At 61.9% G+C, this 20703-nt stretch overlaps 2 protein-coding genes across 8 annotated transcripts in view; one reads left to right on the forward strand and one right to left on the reverse strand.

Moving 5' to 3' along the window:
* On the forward strand, nucleotides 1–9064 carry NT5DC2 (5'-nucleotidase domain containing 2). The gene is made up of 14 exons (XM_086698019.1): nucleotides 1–294; nucleotides 4380–4564; nucleotides 4700–4774; nucleotides 5014–5069; nucleotides 5187–5280; nucleotides 5473–5601; nucleotides 5712–5772; nucleotides 5852–5954; nucleotides 6066–6167; nucleotides 6363–6444; nucleotides 8182–8268; nucleotides 8342–8482; nucleotides 8564–8628; nucleotides 8707–9064. The coding sequence occupies exons 1-14, from the start codon at nucleotides 63–65 to the stop codon at nucleotides 8966–8968; spliced, it is 1674 nt and encodes a 557-aa protein (XP_086554145.1). The 5' UTR covers nucleotides 1–62; the 3' UTR covers nucleotides 8969–9064.
* STAB1 (stabilin 1) overlaps nucleotides 8943–20703 on the reverse strand; it is a 26790-nt gene continuing 15029 nt past the window's right edge. For 2 of the 7 annotated variants that reach the window (XM_086698014.1, XM_086698013.1), the window contains exons 28-69: nucleotides 20555–20602; nucleotides 20246–20376; nucleotides 19978–20089; nucleotides 19509–19586; nucleotides 19328–19426; nucleotides 19096–19194; nucleotides 18819–18950; nucleotides 18543–18671; nucleotides 18314–18370; nucleotides 17853–17936; nucleotides 17134–17329; nucleotides 16939–17034; nucleotides 16805–16850; nucleotides 16627–16703; nucleotides 16282–16407; nucleotides 16026–16099; nucleotides 15806–15880; nucleotides 15435–15557; nucleotides 15085–15132; nucleotides 14793–14870; nucleotides 14529–14675; nucleotides 14036–14176; nucleotides 13873–13932; nucleotides 13304–13480; nucleotides 13134–13220; nucleotides 12875–13024; nucleotides 12713–12769; nucleotides 12435–12636; nucleotides 11962–12111; nucleotides 11766–11870; nucleotides 11489–11596; nucleotides 11216–11409; nucleotides 10970–11114; nucleotides 10757–10890; nucleotides 10502–10667; nucleotides 10313–10422; nucleotides 10102–10221; nucleotides 9866–10015; nucleotides 9683–9787; nucleotides 9448–9594; nucleotides 9250–9352; nucleotides 8943–9169 (exon numbers count right to left, since the gene is read on the reverse strand). In XM_086698014.1, coding sequence (XP_086554140.1) covers nucleotides 9093–9169; nucleotides 9250–9352; nucleotides 9448–9594; nucleotides 9683–9787; nucleotides 9866–10015; nucleotides 10102–10221; nucleotides 10313–10422; nucleotides 10502–10667; nucleotides 10757–10890; nucleotides 10970–11114; nucleotides 11216–11409; nucleotides 11489–11596; nucleotides 11766–11870; nucleotides 11962–12111; nucleotides 12435–12636; nucleotides 12713–12769; nucleotides 12875–13024; nucleotides 13134–13220; nucleotides 13304–13480; nucleotides 13873–13932; nucleotides 14036–14176; nucleotides 14529–14675; nucleotides 14793–14870; nucleotides 15085–15132; nucleotides 15435–15557; nucleotides 15806–15880; nucleotides 16026–16099; nucleotides 16282–16407; nucleotides 16627–16703; nucleotides 16805–16850; nucleotides 16939–17034; nucleotides 17134–17329; nucleotides 17853–17936; nucleotides 18314–18370; nucleotides 18543–18671; nucleotides 18819–18950; nucleotides 19096–19194; nucleotides 19328–19426; nucleotides 19509–19586; nucleotides 19978–20089; nucleotides 20246–20376; nucleotides 20555–20602 — 4743 coding nt within the window. In that variant the 3' untranslated portion in view covers nucleotides 8943–9092. Of the gene's footprint in view, nucleotides 9170–9235; nucleotides 9353–9447; nucleotides 9595–9682; nucleotides 9788–9865; nucleotides 10016–10101; nucleotides 10222–10312; nucleotides 10423–10501; nucleotides 10668–10756; nucleotides 10891–10969; nucleotides 11115–11215; nucleotides 11410–11488; nucleotides 11597–11765; nucleotides 11871–11961; nucleotides 12112–12434; nucleotides 12637–12712; nucleotides 12770–12874; nucleotides 13025–13133; nucleotides 13221–13303; nucleotides 13481–13872; nucleotides 13933–14035; nucleotides 14177–14528; nucleotides 14676–14792; nucleotides 14871–15084; nucleotides 15133–15434; nucleotides 15558–15805; nucleotides 15881–16025; nucleotides 16100–16281; nucleotides 16408–16626; nucleotides 16704–16804; nucleotides 16851–16938; nucleotides 17035–17133; nucleotides 17330–17852; nucleotides 17937–18313; nucleotides 18371–18542; nucleotides 18672–18818; nucleotides 18951–19095; nucleotides 19195–19327; nucleotides 19427–19508; nucleotides 19587–19977; nucleotides 20090–20245; nucleotides 20377–20554; nucleotides 20603–20703 lie in introns of those variants that run through there. The other 5 variants (XM_086698017.1, XM_025916460.2, XM_086698016.1 and 2 more) reach the window with 4 other exon arrangements.

The following is a 20703-nucleotide window of genomic DNA, read 5'->3' on the forward strand; positions in this document are numbered from 1 at the left end:
GCGCAGTCGGAGGGCGGCGGACTGGCCGACGGGCCGAGGGCTGCGCGAGCCGCGCGGCGGGCATGGCGGGTGCGGGGCTGCGGGCGGCCGCTCGGCGCTGGCTGCCGTGCAGGGGCCACGGCGGGCCGCGAGCCGCGTCGTCCTCGCCCTCCTGCCCTGGCTGCGGCCCCCCGGGTCCCGGCGCCCACTGCCCCGGTGCCCCGCGCCCCGCGCCCGCCCCGGCGCCCGCCGGCGGCGCCGAGCTCAGCGCGCACCTGTGGGCTCGTTACCAGGACATGCGGAGATTGGTGCACGGTGGGTGAGCCGGAGTGGGATGGGCGCCGGGGGTGTATCCGCGCGGCGGCCGGCGCGCGCCCAGGCGACGGACAGACCAGCGGTCCCGAGCCGGCCCGGGCGCCGCTCTTCGGGGAAAGCACCCTGGTGAGGCTCGCCGGGGCCCCGGGGCCTGAAGGCCGAGCAGCTTTTCGGGAGAGGCTCCCACTGGTCGTCCCGGGGCCCTCTAGGGACGCCCCGACGTCCGGAGGCAGACGGGCCGACGGGAGTTTTGTTCCCTGGCTCCGTCTGCAGGATCTCGGGGTTCCCGAAGCGGCCTCCGGAATGCGGAGCCCCCACCGTCTTTCCTGGCGACCCCGTCTGCCGGGATGCTGCGGCGGAAATGCCCCTACCCCTTGTTCTCTTAGCGGCCCTTAGTTGGGGCGGGAGCTCCAGGGACAAAGCCGGCCGGCGGCGCTGCCCAACCTAAGCGGACGCGGACTAGACTTTGCAGACACCTCTGGATTGCCACCGAGGTCCGGGGCACTCTCAGCCCAGGAGGGGAAGGTGTTGGTTGGAGAAACGAGACCAAGCCACCCCAGAGCCCTGGAGTCCACAAGGGTGGCTTCATCCTTGGCCGGGACACTGCAAAATGGGCTGATGAACCTGCGGCCTCCCCCTAGAGAGGCTAGGCTTCCTGTGTTCTCTCCCACACCTACAAGGCAGGCTCCTCAGGTTGCCCTACAGAAGGTCTTCTCCAGACCCAGAGCAAACACAAATCCTTAACAGCATCCCAGGCCTGTCCTGTCCACTGAAGGGGGGGGGGGGGGGCGGTGCGGGGTCCTGACAGAGGTCCAAGGCCTTCAGAACCACTATTCTGCCTTGGGCTTCTCAGGTGAGTCCTGTCCAGCTCTCCACACAGCTAGAGTGGAGGCTCTAATCATCTGGAATCTTCCAGACAGGGATGGGATGAGAGGCTGGGATGCCCTGATGAGGCCAGAGATCTGAGAGTGCCTGATATTGGTCCCCACCCCCTGCCCCACACCCACCCTGGGGCTCTTCTCTCTTCTGCGGCAGGCATATGTGGTTTGGGCTTGACCCCTATCACTGACCAGCAGGGTGGCGTTCAGCAGGCCTCAACCCTCCTGGACCCTCAGAGTCTACAGTGTAAAACACAAACCCACAACACAGGGCTGTGGTGGAGACACAGAAGGAACCAGGCCTGGAAAGGGCAGGGGAGCTTCTAGAGGAGCCCCCAAGGGTGATGCGGCTTTCATTGGTAAGACAAAGTGGCCCTGTCTGGAAGATTCCAGATGATTAGAGCCTCCACTCTAGCTGTGTGGAGAGCTGGACAGGACTCACCTGAGAAGTCCAAGGCAGAATAGTGAGGAATTGTGGTTCTGAAGCCCTTGGACCTCTGTCAGGACCCCGCCCCTCCCACCTCCACCCCCCCACCTCCCCCTACAGTGGACAGGACAGGCCTGGGATGCTGTTAAGGATTTGTGTTTGCTCTGGGTCTGGAGAAGACCTTCTGTAGAGCAACCTGAGGAGCCTGCCTTGTAGGTGTGGGAGAGAACACAGGAAGGCCTGCTGGGCTTTGTCACACCTGGCTCACCTGGATCTTAAGATAGTCACAGAGCCACCCAAGCTCCTCTTGATGTGAAAGCATCATTTCCAAGATGCTAGGATGAGCCAGACTGGCACCCCTGAGTCCTAACTCATCCCTCTTGACTGGGTTTTCTGGGGGACATTCTGGGCATTGAGGTATGCCTTGGGCTAATGCCTGTGGGCAAAACTTTGCCCAGGAGCCAGGCCCCAGCCCAGTGCCTCCCTGCCAGCATGGGGACACTGAAAGGCTAGGCCTAAGGGCAGAGTGGTTAAGGCAAGTAGAGTGACCCGAATTTTAATCTCAACTGCATTGCCTACCGCTGGATGGTTTAGAGCAAATGACTTCACCTTCCTGAGCCCATTTCTTCCTCTGGATGATGGATGAATAAGTAGGACCACCTCACAGGATTGGAGTAAGGCTTGAACAGGATGAGCCTCTAAGGCACCCAGCAAGTGCACCCAGCAACAGCTGGGAGGAAGGCACCCACAGTGAGTCTTACAGCTGCCGTGGGGAAGAGTTGGCCCTGGAGCCTGGGGCAGGGGTGGGAACTGGGAACTGAGAAGAGGAAAGGAGGGTGAGGTCTGCACAGTGAGCCCAGTGAACTTGGGAGGCCAGTGCAGGTGAGGAGTACATCCTCCTCACCTGGCCCTGTGCGCCACCATAGTCCCGTGGAAAGGAGTGGACCTTGTGGCCCCCAGAGCTGTGCTTTCCTCCGTCCAGAAATCACATCAGGAGGGCAGACCCCGTGGGCTGCTTCCCCATCCTGCTTTGTTCCTCAGAGGATTGTCCATCCTGGGAACATTTTCAAGGACAGAGGCGGAAGCCTGGTCTTGGCTAGAACTCTGCCGGCAACAAGGGGCTACGCTGCCAAGCAGATCCCTCCCCTCCCCCCAGTAGCCCTGGGGGGCTACTGGACTTGGTGCCCAGGAACTCAGGACTGTGGGGAGAGCAAGGCCCAGTGACATCAGAGGCCTAGTGACATCAGAGGGGCATCTCACAAGCAGTTCCCTAGAGAGCTGAAGGCAGCTGAGTCTCACGTGCATCCAAGTGAGGAGTGTTCTGTCTGCACCCACGAGTCTGCGAAACAGCTGCTCTGTGCCAGGCTTACGTTGGCCTGGGGCCCCTAGAGGAACCAGCTACACTTGTTCCCCCACCCATACCCTGCAGTTTGCTCCAAAGGAAAGGGGGTAGGGTGGAACCCGTGTTCCAAAGGGGCCTCCAAGGCAAATGCTCAGAGCGTGGGAGCTCATCGGTGTTTGCCTCTGTGCACGGGCAGCTGTGTGGCTGAGGGTTTCTGCTTCAGGATTGTGCCTTGTTGTGGCTGAGACAGGAATTCTGTGGAGGCTTGGGCTGTGGGTGCGGGCCTTAGCCACAAGCTAGTGGTCTCAGGAATGGGGCCACCTGGAGCCCCTGCAGGGCGGTGTCCTGTGCACCTAATCCCACCTGGTCCCCTCTCCCGCAGCCCCTACTCCTCGAGTGATGCAGGGAGATCCGGGACAGGGAGGTGACAGGCTTCAGAGGCCTGTGGTTCATTTAATCCTACGTTTGCCGGGTGCAGAGCAGGAATGCTGCACAGAGCACATTCAACATGACCTCTCCATAGTTCTGTAGGTTGGCGTGATTTTGATTCCGCCTTGAGAAATAGGGAATCTGAGGTACAAAATGTGAGGTAACTTTTCTGAGGTGCCAGTTGTAAGAGGGGGTATTTGGCTTGGTCTCTCTGACCTCAAAGCCCAGGCCCTTTCCCCATTCAACTCCCCTACTGTACAGATGGGGAAACTGAGGCAGATAAGCCTGGGACCCCCTCATCCTCCTCTGCCTCCCTAGGACCCTAGAGCCTACTCTGCACGGTGTCCCACTCAACCTGACCATAGCAGCCAGGGACTTGGGGTGGCCATGGCCACATCCCCAGAAGGGAGCAACCTGGGTACTGCCCCGCAGCCCAACATCACACGTCCTGCCTGTCGTAATTAGCAATGTTCCCTGGCCAGAAGCAGCAAATGTCATTACGTGGACTGGCGGGCCGCTGAAATCCGATTAGAGGGGCCTCGCTCCACAGGCCGTGGCAGGTGCTCAGACCCGGGAAAATGAGCGACAGAAGAGCTACCCCATACTCCCCCCTCCCCCAACTCCTATAATGTTCCTCAGTCCCAGCCTGAGCTTCAGGCAGGGTGGAAAGGGCCCAAGCATAGCCATGGGTCCAGTGGGGCTTATGAGAGCCTGGAGGGGACGTGGGCTCAGTTCACCTGGTGGGCTGCAGGCAGGGGTGTAACCCAAGACCCAGAGGTGGGAGATCCAGCCGTGGTCTTGTCCCATTGGCAGCTCTGCCTTACCCCAACCACGTGACCCTGGGCAAGTGGCATTTCTAAGCCTCAGTTTGACCATATGCAGCCTCGGGCTAAGATTGCCCATCTTGGGTGGTTTCATGAGGCTCCCAGAGCTGGGCACCTGGAAAGTGCTCGGTGACCATTTGCTGCTTCCGTGTTCATCTCCTCATACCTGCATCTCCTCCCTCCAGACCTCCTGCCCCCCGAGGTCTGCAGTCTCCTGAACCCAGCAGCCATCTATGCCAACAACGAGATCAGCCTGCGTGATGTCGAAGTCTATGGCTTCGACTACGACTACACACTGGCCCAGTACGCAGATGCGCTGCACCCTGAGATCTTCAGTGCCGCCCGCGACATCCTGATTGAGCACTACAAGGTGAGGCTGGCCGGGCAGACGGCCCAGGCCCCGGGGGAACCTCAGGCTGAGTCACGGAGGTCCCCTGAGGTACCTGCGCAGCCAGAGGTCTGGCATTGCCACTGGCTCAGGCGTGGCGCACTTCCCCCCCGACAGTACCCAGAGGGGATCCGGAAATATGACTACGACCCTAGCTTTGCCATCCGAGGCCTCCACTATGACATTCAGAAGGTGAGTGGCTAGGCCATGTTCTCCGCGGGGCCCCCCCTGACTGGATGTGCATCAGCACTACTTCCTTAGCCCCCATCCTCTATAAGGGGCTACCCCTGGCCTCACAGCTGTAGCTTCACGGGCACTTAATCCCCTTGGTACCTTCCAGCTGGGGCTTCAGCACAGGGACTGGAAGAGGCTGGCTTGGATGAATGCAAGCCCCTTTCTTACCACCCATCCCATTCCCCTGGTGCTCCCAGAGCCTTCTGATGAAGATTGATGCCTTCCATTATGTGCAGCTGGGGACGGCCTACAGGTCAGTGCAGACTGCCCTGCCTGACCCTGCTGTCCCCCCACCCCCTCAACCTGCATCTTACACCGTGGCCTCAGCTCAGGACCACTTCAGACTCATGATGTCTGTGCATCCACCCAGGGGCCTCCAGCCTGTGCCTGATGAGGAGGTGATAGACCTATATGGGGGCACCCAGCACATCCCACTGTACCAGATGAGTGGCTTCTACGGCAAGGTACTTGCTCCGTCTAACACTGCCACTGGCCGGGGCAGGCAGCTCAGTGATCTCGCTGTGGGTGCCCTCACCCTGGTGGGCTGGCTCACCCAGCAGGTAGTTTCCCTCTACCAGTGTCCCAAGGGACACTGGTCTCCAGGGCGAGGGGCAGTAGGGATAGAGGGGCTGCTGAGGTGGCTGCTCCCTCCACAGGGTCCCTCCATCAAGCAGTTCATGGACATCTTCTCACTGCCGGAAATGGCACTGCTGTCCTGCGTGGTGGACCACTTCCTGAGTCACGGCCTGGAGTTTGACCAGGCACACCTCTACAAGGATGTGACAGTGAGGACATTGGGCCTGCCTCTCGGGGTGGCAGGGAAGATCAAGTCAGCCACAGCGGGGCAGGCCTTCTTGGCCCCACTGCACCCTCACAGTCCTTCTCCTACCCCCAGGATGCCATTCGAGATGTGCACGTGAAGGGCCTCATGTACCAGTGGATCGAACAGGATATGGGTAAGGGTAGACAGTAGCCCTGCTGCGGCTTTCTGGGCAGGGGGCCGGGCTGGCCCTCACAGACCCATCTCCCTGTTAGAGAAGTACATCCTGAGAGGGGACGAGACCTTCGCCGTCTTGAGCCGCCTGGTGGCCCATGGGAAGCAGCTCTTCCTCATCACCAACAGTCCTTTCAGCTTCGTGTGAGCTGCCTGCGGTGGGGAGGTGGGGGGGGGGGGTCCTGGGGGGAATGGGGTAGGGCCCAAGGAGGGGCTTGCCTCAGCCCACCTGCTGCCTGTTCCACTTCTGCCCAGGGACAAGGGGATGCGGCACATGGTGGGTCCTGACTGGCGCCAGCTCTTTGATGTGGTCATCGTCCAGGCAGACAAACCCAGCTTCTTTACTGACCGGCGCAAGTATGGGCCTAGCAGGGGTGATGAGGGTGGGGAGCGGGCACTGGCCTTTGCTCACCACCCTGTGTGCTTGGGGTGGGGACACCCCCTTGTCAGCACCTAGCCCATGTGAGCAGGTGGCCTTTGCAGACTGAGGAGGTGCCTGCCTCTGGTCCTGCCCTAGACTGGAATCCAAGCCCTTTACCCCTCTGCCTCCAGGCCTTTCAGAAAACTTGATGAGAAGGGCTCCCTGCACTGGGACCGCATCACCCGCCTGGAGAAGGGCAAAATCTATCGGCAGGTGAGTGCTATCTGGGTGGCCTAACCATAGCCCCAGGCTGTGGAGGGGTCAGTAGCACAGCCTCCTGGGCCCTGCCCAGCCACCACACATCTGCTGTGGCTCTGCCCCCTTGCACCATTTCCAGGGGCATCAGGGAATGGCTCTCAGGACACAGGCCTGGTCAATTTGCCTTCATTTGAATTCCAAGTTTACTGCTCGATAGCAGAGGGAGTCTGGCCAAGTCACTTGGCCTCTCTGTGCTTTGCTTTTTCTCATCTATAAAAGAAGTATAATGTAAAAAAAAAAAAAAAAAAAAGTATGTTCTACTTGAATTGTGGTGTACAAGCCCTTAGATGGGCCAGGCATTTACTGAATACCCACTAAACAGCAATGTCATTACTTGGGGCTGACCACTCTGCTACAGCCAGTCAAGCTGGCCGGAGCAGCTCACGGGCCCTTGGGGAAGACCCCCTTTCCTGGCTGGTGGCTAGGAAAATGAGAAGGGGGCCCAGTGCTGGGGGTTGTGTGGTGATTAAGGAGCAGGAGGTGATTAAGGCATTTGGCCCTGGATGGAATGCGGAAATCCTGGCTGAGCTGGGCTTCTTGAGGGTGGGGGTTCCAGGGGTTGTGGGGAGGGAGGAAGTCAGTAGTTGGGTCGGGAGCAGCCTGGGATATCCAGGGCAGCGGCCCGGCCTGTAGACAGTACTCCTACCTGGGTGGCACCCAACTCTCCATGGCCCCCTTAAGCGCAGGCTCTTACCCTCAGCTCTGAGGGCAACGCTCTCCTTTGTCTTGGCATCTTGGCTAATAAGCCTGAGGAGGGTCATGTACCTTCGTGGGGAACAAGGGGAGTTTTTCTCCTTTGGCAGCTTTTAGCCTTTTCTTTATGCCTGATGATCTGAAGTTTCATTTTGTGTGTGTGCCCGATCCTGCTTGGTTCTCATCTTTCTTTATGTTCCCTTCCTGTCTCCCCTTGCTCGGGAGGCTGGAACCCAGGTTCCATCTTGCCTGACTCAGCACCTGTACCTCGAAATTTTCTCTTGGTTCAGGGCACATCCTCAGCGCTCCGCCCACTCGTATTTGACTCTACAGCCTCCCCACTTGAGCTTATTTCAACAATCCTTTCACGGCCCTGTGTCTGCCACACCTTGCTTTCTCCCCCTGCCACTAGCATGCACAGGCTACTGTAGTAGCTCCTTTGCGCTGAGTGTGAATTCTGTTCATTTCTAGGGTGTGGGCTCCTGCCTCACTGGCTGCTGCACTTCCTGCTCTGGGCCCCCTGCCCCATTTTTCTGCTCTCCCGCGAGCTTCCTCTGTTGTGTTTGAGCTTGACTGCTTTCATCTTTTCTCTGGCTTTGGAGCAGGAGGGGCAGATGGCTTTGCAGTGAGGTCTGCTGGGTCCCTCTGGGCCCAGGCCGGGGAGGACAGGAAGGGCTTTAGGGCCACAGGCTCGCTGCTGTGGTTTGTTTCCCACAGAGTGGGATCCCTGGGGTGGGTGTGAGGCCACAGGGAGGGGAGGCCCAGGGCATCATGCCAGGCTGACCTTCCTGTGGCAGGCAGACCCCCTTCCTGACTGTGAAGGGGGAGGAGACAGGGCCAGAGCCCGGGGACACTGAGGCCACGGGAAAGGGCAGCCCGGCATCCAGCTGGAGGGGCCGTGCTGCCCCTGGGGATTTGGGAGGAAGGTGGAGAACATGGCGTGGCTCTGGTAGTCCCGTGGTGCGCTGTGCTCAGCGGTGCCCCCCCACCTCTCCCCAGGGAAACCTGTATGACTTCCTCCGCCTGACGGAGTGGCGTGGACCCCGTGTGCTCTACTTCGGAGACCATCTGTACAGTGATCTGGCGGTGAGGGGCGCAAGGCTGGGTGGGAGGGAGGGAGCCTGCTGGCTGATGCTGATCCCTGTCCTCCACCCCCCAGGACCTCATGCTACGGCACGGCTGGCGAACCGGTGCCATCATCCCCGAGCTAGAGCGTGAGATCCGCATCATCAACACGGAGCAGTACATGCACTCGCTGACGTGGCAGCAGGCGCTCACGGGGCTGCTGGAGCGCATGCAGGTGTGGGGGCGCGGGGCGGCCTGGGGGGAGGGCAGGGCTGCCGCCCAGGCACACACCCAGCACCCACCCTGTCTCCCCCAGACATACCAGGACGCCGAGTCGCAGCAGGTGCTGGCTGCCTGGATGAAGGAGCGGCAGGAGCTGAGGTGGGCAGGGTGGGGCAGGAAGGGCTCCCAGCCTCATTCCTGCTGTGCCTGCTCTAGTGCCCCATGTCTCTTCCTCAGGTGCATCACCAAGGCCCTGTTCAACGCTCAGTTTGGGAGCATCTTCCGCACCTTCCACAACCCCACGTACTTCTCACGACGCCTCGTGCGCTTCTCTGACCTCTACATGGCCTCCCTCAGCTGTCTACTCAACTACCGGGTAGACTTCACCTTCTACCCACGCCGCACACCCCTGCAGCATGAGGCACCGCTCTGGATGGACCAGCTCTGCACCGGCTGCATGAAGACACCCTTCCTTGGCGACATGGCCCACATCCGCTGAGGGCACCTTTATTGTCCAGAATAGGTCCTAACCCCTCCTGCCCCGCCTATGCTGGGCGTCGTTCCAGGGCGGGCAATAAAAGTGGTCTCCCTCCTGCTCGTGCCTCTGTTCGGTCCTAGATGCATCACTTGACCGTGAGGATCCGCTGGGTGTCCGGGAAGTCCTCCTCCAGGAGTGAGTCCTGGGTAGGGGGGAGGACCGCTTGTGGCTGGGCTGATAGCCAGGCCCTGGGGTCCCCTTCTGTCATCGCTCACCCCTCATACTCACATCGAAGGGCTCACAAAAGGCATCAGGGCTGCCGAAGACGGGGTTGGGAACAGAGACCAGGGTTGGGCTGGTTCCTTCCTGCCATTGGGAGAAGTCATCCTCAGCATCATCTTCCGCCTGGAAGAGAGGTATGTGGTGAGGGGCCTCGAGCAAGATCCGTGGACCCAGACACCCCCAACATCCCTCCCCCCTGCCCCCCAACACAGCTCTACCTGGAAGGTGGAGAAGCCAAAGCCCGTGGCCTGGCCTCGGGCACGGAGGTAGAAGGCCCCAGCCACTAGGCCAAGCAGTGATCCAGCAGCCACTACAGCCCCCACACCTGCCACCACGGGTGGACCCTCAGGCGCCACCGCTGCCTGCTGCAAACAAGGAGAGCGTCAAGGCCAGGACCGTCTCCTCACCCCTTGCTGTTCTGCCTGTCGTCCTCCCCACCCCTCACCAACTCACAGGTTGTAGGGGAGCCAGGAGGGGCCTGGCCAGAGCATGGATGATGCCGTTGAATGCCATGATGTCCCACACGACGACGTGGCTAACCACGACCGCCCCTGGGGCCTGTAGGGAGACCAGAGTCAGGCCTGGTGAGTGTGTGAGGGCCAGAGCCAGCAGGGGAAGTGCAGTAGCAAAACTCACCACAGGGGCCCAGGAACTGTTGTCAGGGCCCACAGCACTGAAGAAGAGGCTGAGGCCCGAGTGGGCGGGGAGCACAGTATCCTGGCTGGCATTGGTGCTCAGGAAGGTGGTGTTGGAGGCATGCAGCTCCAGGTCTGGGCCGCTCAGCGTCTGTAGGCAAAGCAAGGCCTGTTAGCCCAGGCCAGCTGGAGGCATCAGCATTGGGCCTGGCTCTGCCCACGACCCCCACTGGTTACCATGTTGTCCATGAAGCCTTCATTAACAGGGACAAAGAGTGTCTTATAGGTGAGCTCATCGTCCAGGAAGTCCAGGAAGTCCAGACCCCGAGGGGTGGCATTGGCATAGCCAAGCAGCATCTGGAAGAGGGAAAATAGGACTGTGGGTAGGCTCCCTCCCCAGGGACCCAGCTACCCACACCCTCAGCCCTGAGGCTGGGCCCCTGCACACCCCATAGAAGGTGGAGAAGTTGGCCGTGGCAGCCAGTACGTCGAGCAGCTTCCCATTGCAGACGCTTGTCCCATCACCCACAAAGCCTTGGCGGCACCGGCAGGCCACATCTGCGGGATAAGCAATTGGGTGGGTCAGTGGGAAGGGGCCGAGCCAGGGCATGTGTTGAGGGGGTAGGGGAGGCTGTACCTTGCTCGCGGTAGCAGTAGGTGTCCCAGCGCTCTGAGTAGTTCTTCCGGAGGCCCAGGCTGATGACGCCCACCTGCCCACCACCACAGTCTGCCACAGGGAAGACGACCGGGTGGGCAGCCGAGCCGTTGGCCAGCCAGCCCACACGGCACAGGTGGAAGCCGAGCTGTAGGGGCAGACGGGGATGCTGAGACCAAAGGCCCAGCTCGAGGGGGCCCCCACGGGCTTGGCTCCAGATTCCTAAGCCCCACACACCTTCTGGGCAGCAGAGAGCTGGGGGAGAGAAGCAAGAACAGCTCCCTGGGCCCCACACGCTGCCTCGGCCTCTGAGAAGTTCAGGCCGTAAGGGCCGCTGGGGGCCTGGAGGTGGAAGACACCAGCCTGTTTCTCTGCAGAGGGAGGGAGGCGTGATCAGCCCAGCAGCACCGAGGTAAAGCAGGGGCACCGGGAGCGGGCAGGGAAGCACACCCTGGAAGTGGAGGTCAGTGCACACAGCATCCACGTGACAGGGTGGTGGCTGGCCCAGGCAGCGGTCCATGGGCGGCTCAGGCTCCTCCAGACACTGCAGTCCGTCACCCACGTAGCCAGCATGGCACACACAGCGCCTCATGTTCTGGGGCGGGAGAGTGGGCGGGTGCTCTTCAGGAACAGGAGGGAGGGGGGGCTGCTCTGTGGAGCCTCCCCACCCTGCCGCTCAACTCCCCGGCTGCTCACCGGGCCCGTGTTCAAGCAGTCGGCGTGCTCGCTGCAGCCCCCACGGTGGCCGTCCGCACAGGGGTCGCGGGCCCGGCAGCTCCAGCCGTCACCCTCGTAGGCGGGCAAGCAGGTGCAGGTGACCACTGTGCCTGCTTGGCTGCAGGTGGCGTGCTCGCTGCAGCCGCCATGCCCATCCCGGCACAGGTCCGCCACTGCGGGCAGGGAGAGAGTGGCAGGCCCCGGTGGCAGGGGGGGAGGGGGCCTCCCACCTCATACCTGCCCACCACTCACCTGTGCACGAGCGGCCATCCCCTTCATAGCCCAGGCCGCACTCACAGCTGTTGCCCGCGCGGCACACGGCCTCGGGCGCACAGGGCGGGGCACACACAGGCTGCAGCTCTGTCCCCCAGGCATCCCCCGCATATCCAGGTTAGGAGCTGCCCTCCTGGGTGCCCCTGGACCCCCTCCCACCCACCCTCAGTGGCTCCACCTGAGTGTGTGGTCGGGGCACATGCCACTACACGCGAGCATATAAAAGCACTCAGGTGGACACAAACACAGCACTCACTCAGCTGCACCTCACAGCTTGGCCCGGTCCAGCCCTCATCACAGAAGCAGGAGCCAGAGCCCCCAAGGCCCTCGTCACAGCGGCCATGGGAGGTGCAGCGGCAGGCTGGGGAGAGAGATCAGCAGGCTGATGGGGTTGGCGTGTGGGCCGTGGGGCTCAGAGGGCAGGGTCGGACAGGGTGGGGCAGGGAGCCCACCTTGGCACTGGGGCCCAAAGGCACCCGAGGCACAGAGTTCACACGCTGTCCCTGTAAACCTCGAATGGCACTGGCACTGCCCGCTGCCACTCATGCCGTCCATGCACACGCCGTGGCCACCACAGGGGCTGCTGGCGCCACCAGGGCAAGCTAGTGGAGAGGTGAGAGAAGTGAGGTGGGGCCAGGGCTCTCACTGGGACCCCCACCACAGGCAGCCCCAGCCCAGCCACACCATCCGTCCTGTACCCGGGGCGGTCGAGCCTCCTCCGGAAGCCACAATCCACCCAAGTCCCCTCACAGGTGAGAATCCCACAGATGCCCACCCAGCCTCTCAGAGCACTCTCTCCTGGCCAAATCCATTCACCACCCAGACCTGCCCCGGCCCCACCACCCCAACATGTTTTATCCGGAGCAGTGGCTGGAGCTGTGCCAGAAGAGCCAGCCAGCGACACTCACGACCTTGGGACACTCACCTCGGCACTCGCTGCCATAGTGACCAGGGCAGCAGCTGGGCTTCCAGGTGGTGGTGACACAGTTGCGGTGGCAGCCCCTGCCCAGGCCTTGGGGCTGACCCCAGAGGCTAGACCGGGCCCAAATGCTGCGCAGTGCCAAGGAGTGCAGTGGAGGGGACGTCCAGAACTTTGAGTAGTACCGCCAGCAGGTCTCAGGACTGCCCTGGGCCAAGAGGAGTCAAACAGCCCTGGAGTCCCTGGGCCCTGCCTGAACCCCCACCCAGCTTCCAGGCCCTTACCTGCTCCCGTGAGCCCTCAGGACAAGGCGGTTCTAGCCCGCAAATGCTACAGATCTTCTGTAAAGAACAGAGGCCAACACGGCAAGGTCAGATGGATGGATGAGACGGGTCCCTTGGCTAGGATCCCTTGCCCCTCCTCCTCTGACCTATGGCCTCCCTCACCAGCCGCAGAGGTCGAGTCTCAAAGCGGTCACAGCGGGCACCAAGGCCAGGTGGCTCCAGCAGCTGGTCGATGCCATAGGCCAGGCCACCCTCAAAGGGAAGGTGCCGCTGCATGATGCGGGCATCCTCCTCACCCACGGTGAGCTCACCCTGCGGGCGGAGGAGGGAGAGTACACGGGGTCACAGGTGCACTGTGGCCCCCCAATGCCAGAGCCCCTGCCTCCTGCTTCCCTCATCTGGGTCCTCTCCTCACACTCACCGGCCGGACACGGCTGCAGGAGAAGGAGATGGGGGTCCCATGCATGGTGCGGAGTGGGCCCAGGTTGGGCAGGTCAGATGCCAAGGCCTGAGCAGAAGGGGCTACGGTTGGAGCCAGGCAGGTAGGCTGGGTGGCAGGCAGTGGGGACCAAGGACTGGGGGTATACCCACCTCAATGTTGCGAATCACATGGCCCCGCAGAATGGCTGCCAGCTTGTCACGGTGGTCTTCATGGTACAGCCAGGCCTGGCGATCAGGTGGCAGGGCTTGCAGGGCAGAGTCTGTGGGCCACAGCATTGTGAGGGGCCTGTGGGCCGCATCCTGAAGCAGGGGCAGGAGGCCAGCCACCTGGCAAGGAGAAGCAGAGGTGTGACAGTCAGAGACCGGTGGGTGGAGGTAGGGGGCTGGACCACAGAGGCCAGGAAGGGGCTTCAGGGACCCAGGGGGCCTTCCCGCCAGCCACATTCTTGGCTGTAGCCAGATACACATGGACGTATGTGCAGGGATAAGCTTGCACACACCTGGACTACTTTCGGGTACGTGGACACACATAAGCATACCCTTGTGCTCACACTGGGAGGCTCACATACACAGACGGCCTGTACGCACACAAAGGACAGGCTTACACATGTAAGGGTGCAGACAGGTGAATATACACTTACACATTTGTCTCACACACACACACACACACACAGAGGCACAAATGCACACACTGACAGGCCTACCCACGGGAGCAGTACCTTCACGAGGCCGCTGAAGATCTTGTAACCAAAGCTCTCAGCAGCGGCGGTGACGTTTCTCTGTGGAAAGGCACCTGTGAGCCTTGGGGTCAGGCAAGGAGGGAGCATCTGAGGCCCCCAGCAACCTGCTCGGTAAGCCCCCAGGCCTGTGCCCAGGTCATACCCGAAGGATAGGGGCAACGTCAGGCTTCCAGTATAACACGTCCGGCGGCAGCAGGACTCGGTCGATGAAGTGCAGCACGCCATTCACAGCCTCGTGGTCACTGCTCACCACACGGGCGAAGTCATTGAGATAGATGCTGCCCTGGGGGTGGGGCCCAGGACTGAATGAAGCCGATTGGTGGGGTACTCATGCTGTGGGTGGGGCCTGAGGTGGGGCGGAACCTGCGTTGGGTGGGTCTTGGGGCAGAAGGTGGGCACGGTCAAGGCAGCAGGCAGCCAGGTGTGGCCGGTGGGAGTGGGGGTGGAGCCAGGCTCGGAAGGCCCGGGCCTGGGGGACAGGCCTTTGGTAGTGGGCACGGTCTGGAGCTGGTCTCCCCGTCACTAAGGCCCGCCCAGGCCCAGGGAGGTGAGGTCTTAACTGCATGGGGTCAGAGCACAGGGGTCAGGGGCAGGGTCTCTGGGTCGTTTAGGGTGGGGGCGGGGCCCGGACCCACCTCCCTCTCGTGGATGCGCAGCGTGTGCCCTGAGAGCGTGGTGACGTAGCCCTCGTCCAGCAGCTCCTGGCTCCTCAGCTGCCGGCAGCCGACCACGTGGTAGCGGAACACAAGCTGGCGGTGGGCGCGAATCGGGGCCAGCTCATCCTGGAGTGGGGGTCCGGGAGGGTAGAGGGAGGCCCCTGATTGCTGCCTCTGCCCACGCCCCAGAATACCCACCCCTTCCTTCCCAGCCTCGCTGCGGGTTGGGGAGGGCTGCATTACCTGCGACAGGTTGCTCATTAGATCTGCGCGAGGCACAAAGACTGTGAAAGGCCCATCGCCCTTGAGCTCCTTGTATTCCTGCGGGGAGGGGGAAACAGCTTGAGTGCAGGAGGGGTAACTTTCGACCAACTCAGGGCTTCCATGGATCCTCCTGGAAAGACTTGGACTCTGAGAGACCAGAACAGCCAACCCCCTGACCAAATGAGAACCTGAAGGCCCAGAGACCTGTGGGACTGGCAGATCAGAGAGACCCAGGCCAGACTGAGGAATTGGAAGCCAGTTGGTCACTCACCAGGAGGTGGAGGCTGAAGAATGAGGCATGCCTGTCCCGAAGGAGCTCCTGGGGGGGGCGAGGATCAGCTCAGATTTTGGGTGGCCCCCATTCAGGGCCTGGTGCCTGTCCCAGCACCTGCAGCCCAAGGTCTGGCCAAGGCAGAGATGAGGAAAGGAAAGCCGGGGGTCTGAGCTAGGGTTAGGATTAGTTTCATGGATCATAGCTGGGTCAGGCCCAGGTAGAGTCAGGGGTCAGGGTCACGGTTAAGGCCAGGATCAGGATCAAACCTGGGGTCTTAATATCATGGGTGAGGCCCATGGGGAGGCATAGCCAAGGTTGGGTCAGGGGTCTAACTCGGGCATCATTACCAGGCCAACTCGGGCACGGCAGGTGAAGCCATCACCCACGGTGTGGGCTGCGTCACAGGTACACGTCCTCTGGCCATCCCCTGTGCTTTTACACACAGCATAGGGGCTGCAGCCTCCGTTACTCTGAGGCAGGGATAGGAGAGGGAGAGGCATCAGTGGCTCTCGGACTCCTCTGCCCCATCCCTGGGTAAGGGGCCACGAAGACCCCCGTCCAACCCCCAAAGCTCGGTTTGCTACTGATCAGTCATACTGGAGCTTGTGGGAGGGCGGCTTACCCTTCGGAGGCCCTTGGGACCCTGATGGGGGCAAGGAAGGCTGGTTCCTGCCTCAGTCCCCTTCCCCTATGAAATGAGGTGGGGCTGGGCCCTGACCTGGGAGCAAGGGTCCAGGAGTTCACAGGTCCGGATGCCATCCCCACTGTAACCCTCACGGCAGCTGCAGGAGACCTGTCCCAAACCCTAATCAGTGCGGCTGCTGGGCCCCAAGAGCAGGCCAGCACCCTTGACAGAAGGAGCACCCCGCCTGGTCTGAGGGGGGCCCCACCCTATGAGGGAATGGCACAGTCCCAGTGTCCACCTCTGTTGTGCTGACCTGCTGGGGGCCTGTAGGGATACATTCAGCATGCGTGTGGCAGCCCCCGTGGTGGATGAGACAGCTGTTAACTTCTGGGGGAAGAGACGCGGGGATGAGAGGAGGCCCTAGGCGGCCCTTCATCTATGCGATCAGGTACTCACCCCCATGCTCTCAGGGCCCCCCGTGGGCCCCTCAGCCTCTCCTAGTGTGACTCACGACACTGAAGCCAGACCCCTGGCCCCACGTACGCCCAGGGTAGGGACCCCAGCCTCACCCTGGCACAGCTCCCCATCTCCTGTGTAGCCATCCTGGCAGGTGCACGTCCGCTGCCCAGGCGCCACCTTGGTACAGTTGGCGTGAGGGGAACAGCCCCCGTGGTCACGGGCACAAGGGTCCACCTCTAGGGGCAGATGATCCCAGAGAGTTGTGAGGAGCTGGCACAGGGACAGAGTGGGGACAAGGGAAGAGGACGTGGGAGAAAGGAAGAGGTCAGAGGGAAGGGCAGGCCCCGAGATGGGACCGGGATCGAAACTAGATTCAGAGGGACTGGAGAGGGCTCTGCAGGGAAAGCCACTGCAATTTCAGGGTGGGGGCCCGGAGCATCCGTGTGTGACTGGACCTGAACAGTGGACGCCGTCGCCTGAGTAGCCCGCAGCACAGACACAGGCCGGGGCTGTAGCCGAGTCCTGTACGCAGCTGGGAGGGGTGGCAATAGCTCAGCCTATGTCTGCCTGGCCCTTCCCTGCCCCCAGCACCCCTACCCACTTGCCCACCTGCCCCAGGCTGAGCTCACTCACTTGGCATTGGGATCGCACTTCTTTGGGCATTGAGGGCCGCTGATCTCTGGAGGGGTGAGAAGATGGTTCTGGCATTTGGACCCAGGAACCACCTCCCCAGGAGTCACCCACCTCTCTCCCTTGAGGCCACTCACTCTGGTCACAGCGGGGGCCCTGCCAGCCCGCATGACAGACACAGCTTCCATCCCCTTGGAGCCCCTCCTGGCACAGCCCATGGGCACAGTCGCAGACTGGGAGCAGAACAAGGGGGGACAGGAGTTACCCAGTGCTCCCGTCCTGACCCTGCTGGTCCATCCCCGTGCCTACCGTCCTCCACCCTCTCCAGTCACCTCCGGCACAGGTGGGCCCATAGCGGCCCAGCTCGCACATCTCACAGGCTGTTCCATGGAAGCCCTCGTGGCAGTGGCACTCTCCGCTGCCCAGGAGCCGGTCCTGGCACTGCCCGTGGCCCGAGCACACACCACCCAGTCCCCCGGGGCACGGCTCACACAGCGTGCCGAAGAAGCCAGGGCAGCAGTCAGGCACCTGCAGGGAGGGGGCAGGGAGAGGCCCGGCACAGGCCAGATGTAGGGGGAGGGAAGTGGGGGGCGGGGCAATGTTGGAGGGGTGGGGCGGGGACAGGCCACAAAGCCATAAAACGAAGCAAGTTGGAACCAGGGAGATGGCGGCTGCCTTCTACCACCCTCCCCGTGGCAGGGGCGAGGGAACGGAGCCTCAGGCAGGGGACAGCTGTGCCGGGTCTCACAGTGAGAGACAGAGCTGGGCCCAGCAGCTGCCCCTGGGGCCTGGTTGACAGTGTCTGGGCTGAGCTCCTTTCCCCTCTCCCCATCCCTACTTCCTGGGGTGTGGCCATGGGGACCAACACTGGCCCCACTGACCTCAGACCTCTCCCCCTTACCCTCCCTCTGGGCCCTTGCCCCTCTGGCCTCAACCCTAGTCCAAGCGCAGCCTCTGCCTTTGAAATCTAGGCCAGGTTTCTCCCCTGGGCCTGCACTCCCACTTCCCCCTTTCTGGTTAGACTTGGGGGTGGGGGTGCCGCAAGGCAAACCTGGATCTTCTTGGCACAAGTGTAAGAACAGCCCCGGGAGAATGAGTAGCCAGATCGGTAGACACAGCTCTTCCTCGGAGTGTTCTGGAAACAGGGGCAGGCAAGGAGGGCTCAGCCCTTCGCTTGAGTAGGGGCAGACAGTGAATGGGGAGACAGACAATCAGGACAGACAGATATCAGTGGGTAAGACAGATGAGCAGGACAGCAGAAAATTAGGGAGGGATCAAGACAGGTAGACCTGATGAGGAGATGGCAGGCGGGACCCAGGCCTCGGGCTGCAAGTGAGTGAGGCCTCCTCCTGGCAGACCTGGGCCTGGGCCTCCTGGCCTCTACCAGGGAGGTCAAGCAGCCCTTGCTGTTCCATTCCCCAGGCTTGGGTGAGCCGACTGGGCCCTGCGGGCTCAGACACCTTGGGAGAAGAGAGCAGGAGAAGCTCAGAGCTGTGCTGGGCCCATCCTCACCTCCAGCTGGAAGCCCTGAGTGCAGCGGAATTTCCGGGTGCAGTTTATGCATTTCTCCTGCGGGGAGGGAGGGCAGAGCTTTCAGGTGGTCCTGGGACGGGGGGCCCCCCCAACTCACCTTCCTTCCTGTCCCACCCCTGACCAACTGCCCTGCCCTGCCAGCCAGGCCAGCCAGCACCTCCCAGTTCTGAACCCCCAGCTAGCCTCCCCACCGGCCTCGGCCTCTCACCCGCAGGGACTCGGCGTGGCTATGCAGGCAGCGGCTTGAGCCCACAGTCAGGACCCCCGACAGGCCAAACAACGAGCGGCCAGGGGCCTCCAGCACAGGGCCTTCCAGCGGCATGTGGTTCACCTCAGGCTGAGGAGGACAGTAGGAGGCTGAGTCCACCCCCCACACTTACCACCCTCACCTTGGGGCTACAGGCGTGGGGGGTGGGGGCGGTCTCCAGGACGGGTGGTCTCTGGAGCAGAGCTTGCAGACTCCCAGCCCCCGACCCCCGCAGACCTGGCCGCTATGGTTGTAGAAGACGAGCCAGTGGGCAGGGCCCAGGAGAGAGTTGCGGTGTCCCCCTTTCTGCAGGGATTCTGTGGAGAGGGCTTCCCCCAGGATCACGTGATGTCGCACTGTGTCTGCATCCTGGCAGAGAAGAAGCTCAGGGACTCCGGGGACCACCAAGTGCCCAGGACAGTATGTTCCACCTGCCCTGTCCCTTTGTCATAGGATGGGAAGCTCCCCCAGGTTTTCACCCTCCCCTTCAGTGGCCCTATCCCAGTGACCTCACCAGGATGCTGCTGTTTCCCTGGGCCTCCAGAGAACGGTTTGTGGGCACGAAGATGGTATAGGCCGTGGCTGCCTCGATCTGGGGCACCAGGCTGTGGTGCTGGAGGCAGGAGGGCCAGGGTCACCAATGGGCATAATCCCCCTCAGTCCCAACCCCGGGGCCAACCACCTCCCTCCAGGCCCAGGGGAGGGCGCCCCGACCAGGCACTCCCCCTCTCTCCTCTGTTCCTTACCTGCAGCAGCTCCCGGAAGAGGTGGAAGGCAGGCACCGAGTCTAGCTGCTGCAGCAACCCCTGCCCGTGCAGTGCGTCCCCTCTCGGAGGCAGTAAGACCTGACGTGGAGCATAGGGGCTGGTCAGTATGTCAGTGCCCCTCAGCTTAGGATGTTCCCTGTGCACACCCCTCTGGCCATACCTGGCTGAGGACATGTAGGACACCATTGGTGGCAAGGAGGTCAGCCACATCCACGCTGGCATTCTGCACCCAGACCCTCTGGAAAACAGCAAGCAGGGCTCAGCCACAGGGAGTCACAGGTAGACACTTAAGAGCGGGTACAGCACCAACAGAGACTCTGCTGGGCACACAGGCAGCTACCGGTGGCCCCCAGCCTGGCCCAGACACCCAGAGAACCTACCAGATGGGTACACAGACCCACACCAGGACCCATGCACAAAAGGGACAGGTATGCACATGCAGAGAAAGACAAACAGACGGCCCCTGGCAGGGCAGTCACTGCTGGTCCCAAGACACTGTCCTGAGTATGCCCTCTGCCGGCCCTGTGGAGGTCGAGGGGACCTCAATCTCATCACCGGGGACCCCCTTCTGGGAAGTCCCCCACCATGTTCTGCACGACCCCCTCTCCTGCCCAGAGTTCACCACGTACCCCACTGATGTTGTGAATCTCCCAGCGTGTGGTGGGGCTCAGGGTGGCCACATCCTGCCCAGCCAGCCGGGCCAGCTCCTCCTCAGAGAGGGCACCCTGGAGAAAATGGGCCCTGTGGGGCACGGAACCAGGTTAGTGTAACCTACCCTGGGACTAGGCTCCACCCCAACAGGTGGACATAGGTCGTCAGAATGAGAACCTCTGGGGAGGGGCAGGATCTCACACAGAAGTCCCTTTCCCAACCCAGCTCCCTGCCCTGGCTGCCCACCTGACCAGGTGCGGTAGCATCCTTGGCTGCAGCCAGAAGGCCTGGTCCTCGGGGCTCAGCCTACGGATGGCAGACTCAGAGGGCACCAGGGCTGTGACTCGGCTGTCGGTAGGAAGAGTGATGCCAGCACTCTGTGCGCATGGTGACAGGGGGGCAGGGGGAGTAATGAAGGCAGCCACCTGAGATTGCTTGCTCCCAGCCTGCAGGCCTGCCCCCACCTCCAGCTCTTGGAGATATTATGTGGCACCTCTGCATCCAGGGAGGCCTCCTGGGTTTGAGCCCCAACCCCAGTATTCTGCCCTATCCTACCTTGATCCACTGGTAGAAGACAGAGAAGTGGGAATTTGCCTCCAGCTCCTAAGGGAAGGGAAAAAGCTGAAGTCATCAGTCTAGGGACAAACCCAAGCCCCCTCCTCACCAGGACCCTGAGCACTGCCTCTTTCCACCTGAGGTGTGTG

This window comes from Puma concolor, chromosome A2 (assembly GCF_028749965.1).
Source record: "Puma concolor isolate L17-30 chromosome A2, mPumCon1.1.hap2, whole genome shotgun sequence".
Classification (NCBI taxonomy): Eukaryota; Metazoa; Chordata; class Mammalia; order Carnivora; family Felidae; genus Puma; species Puma concolor.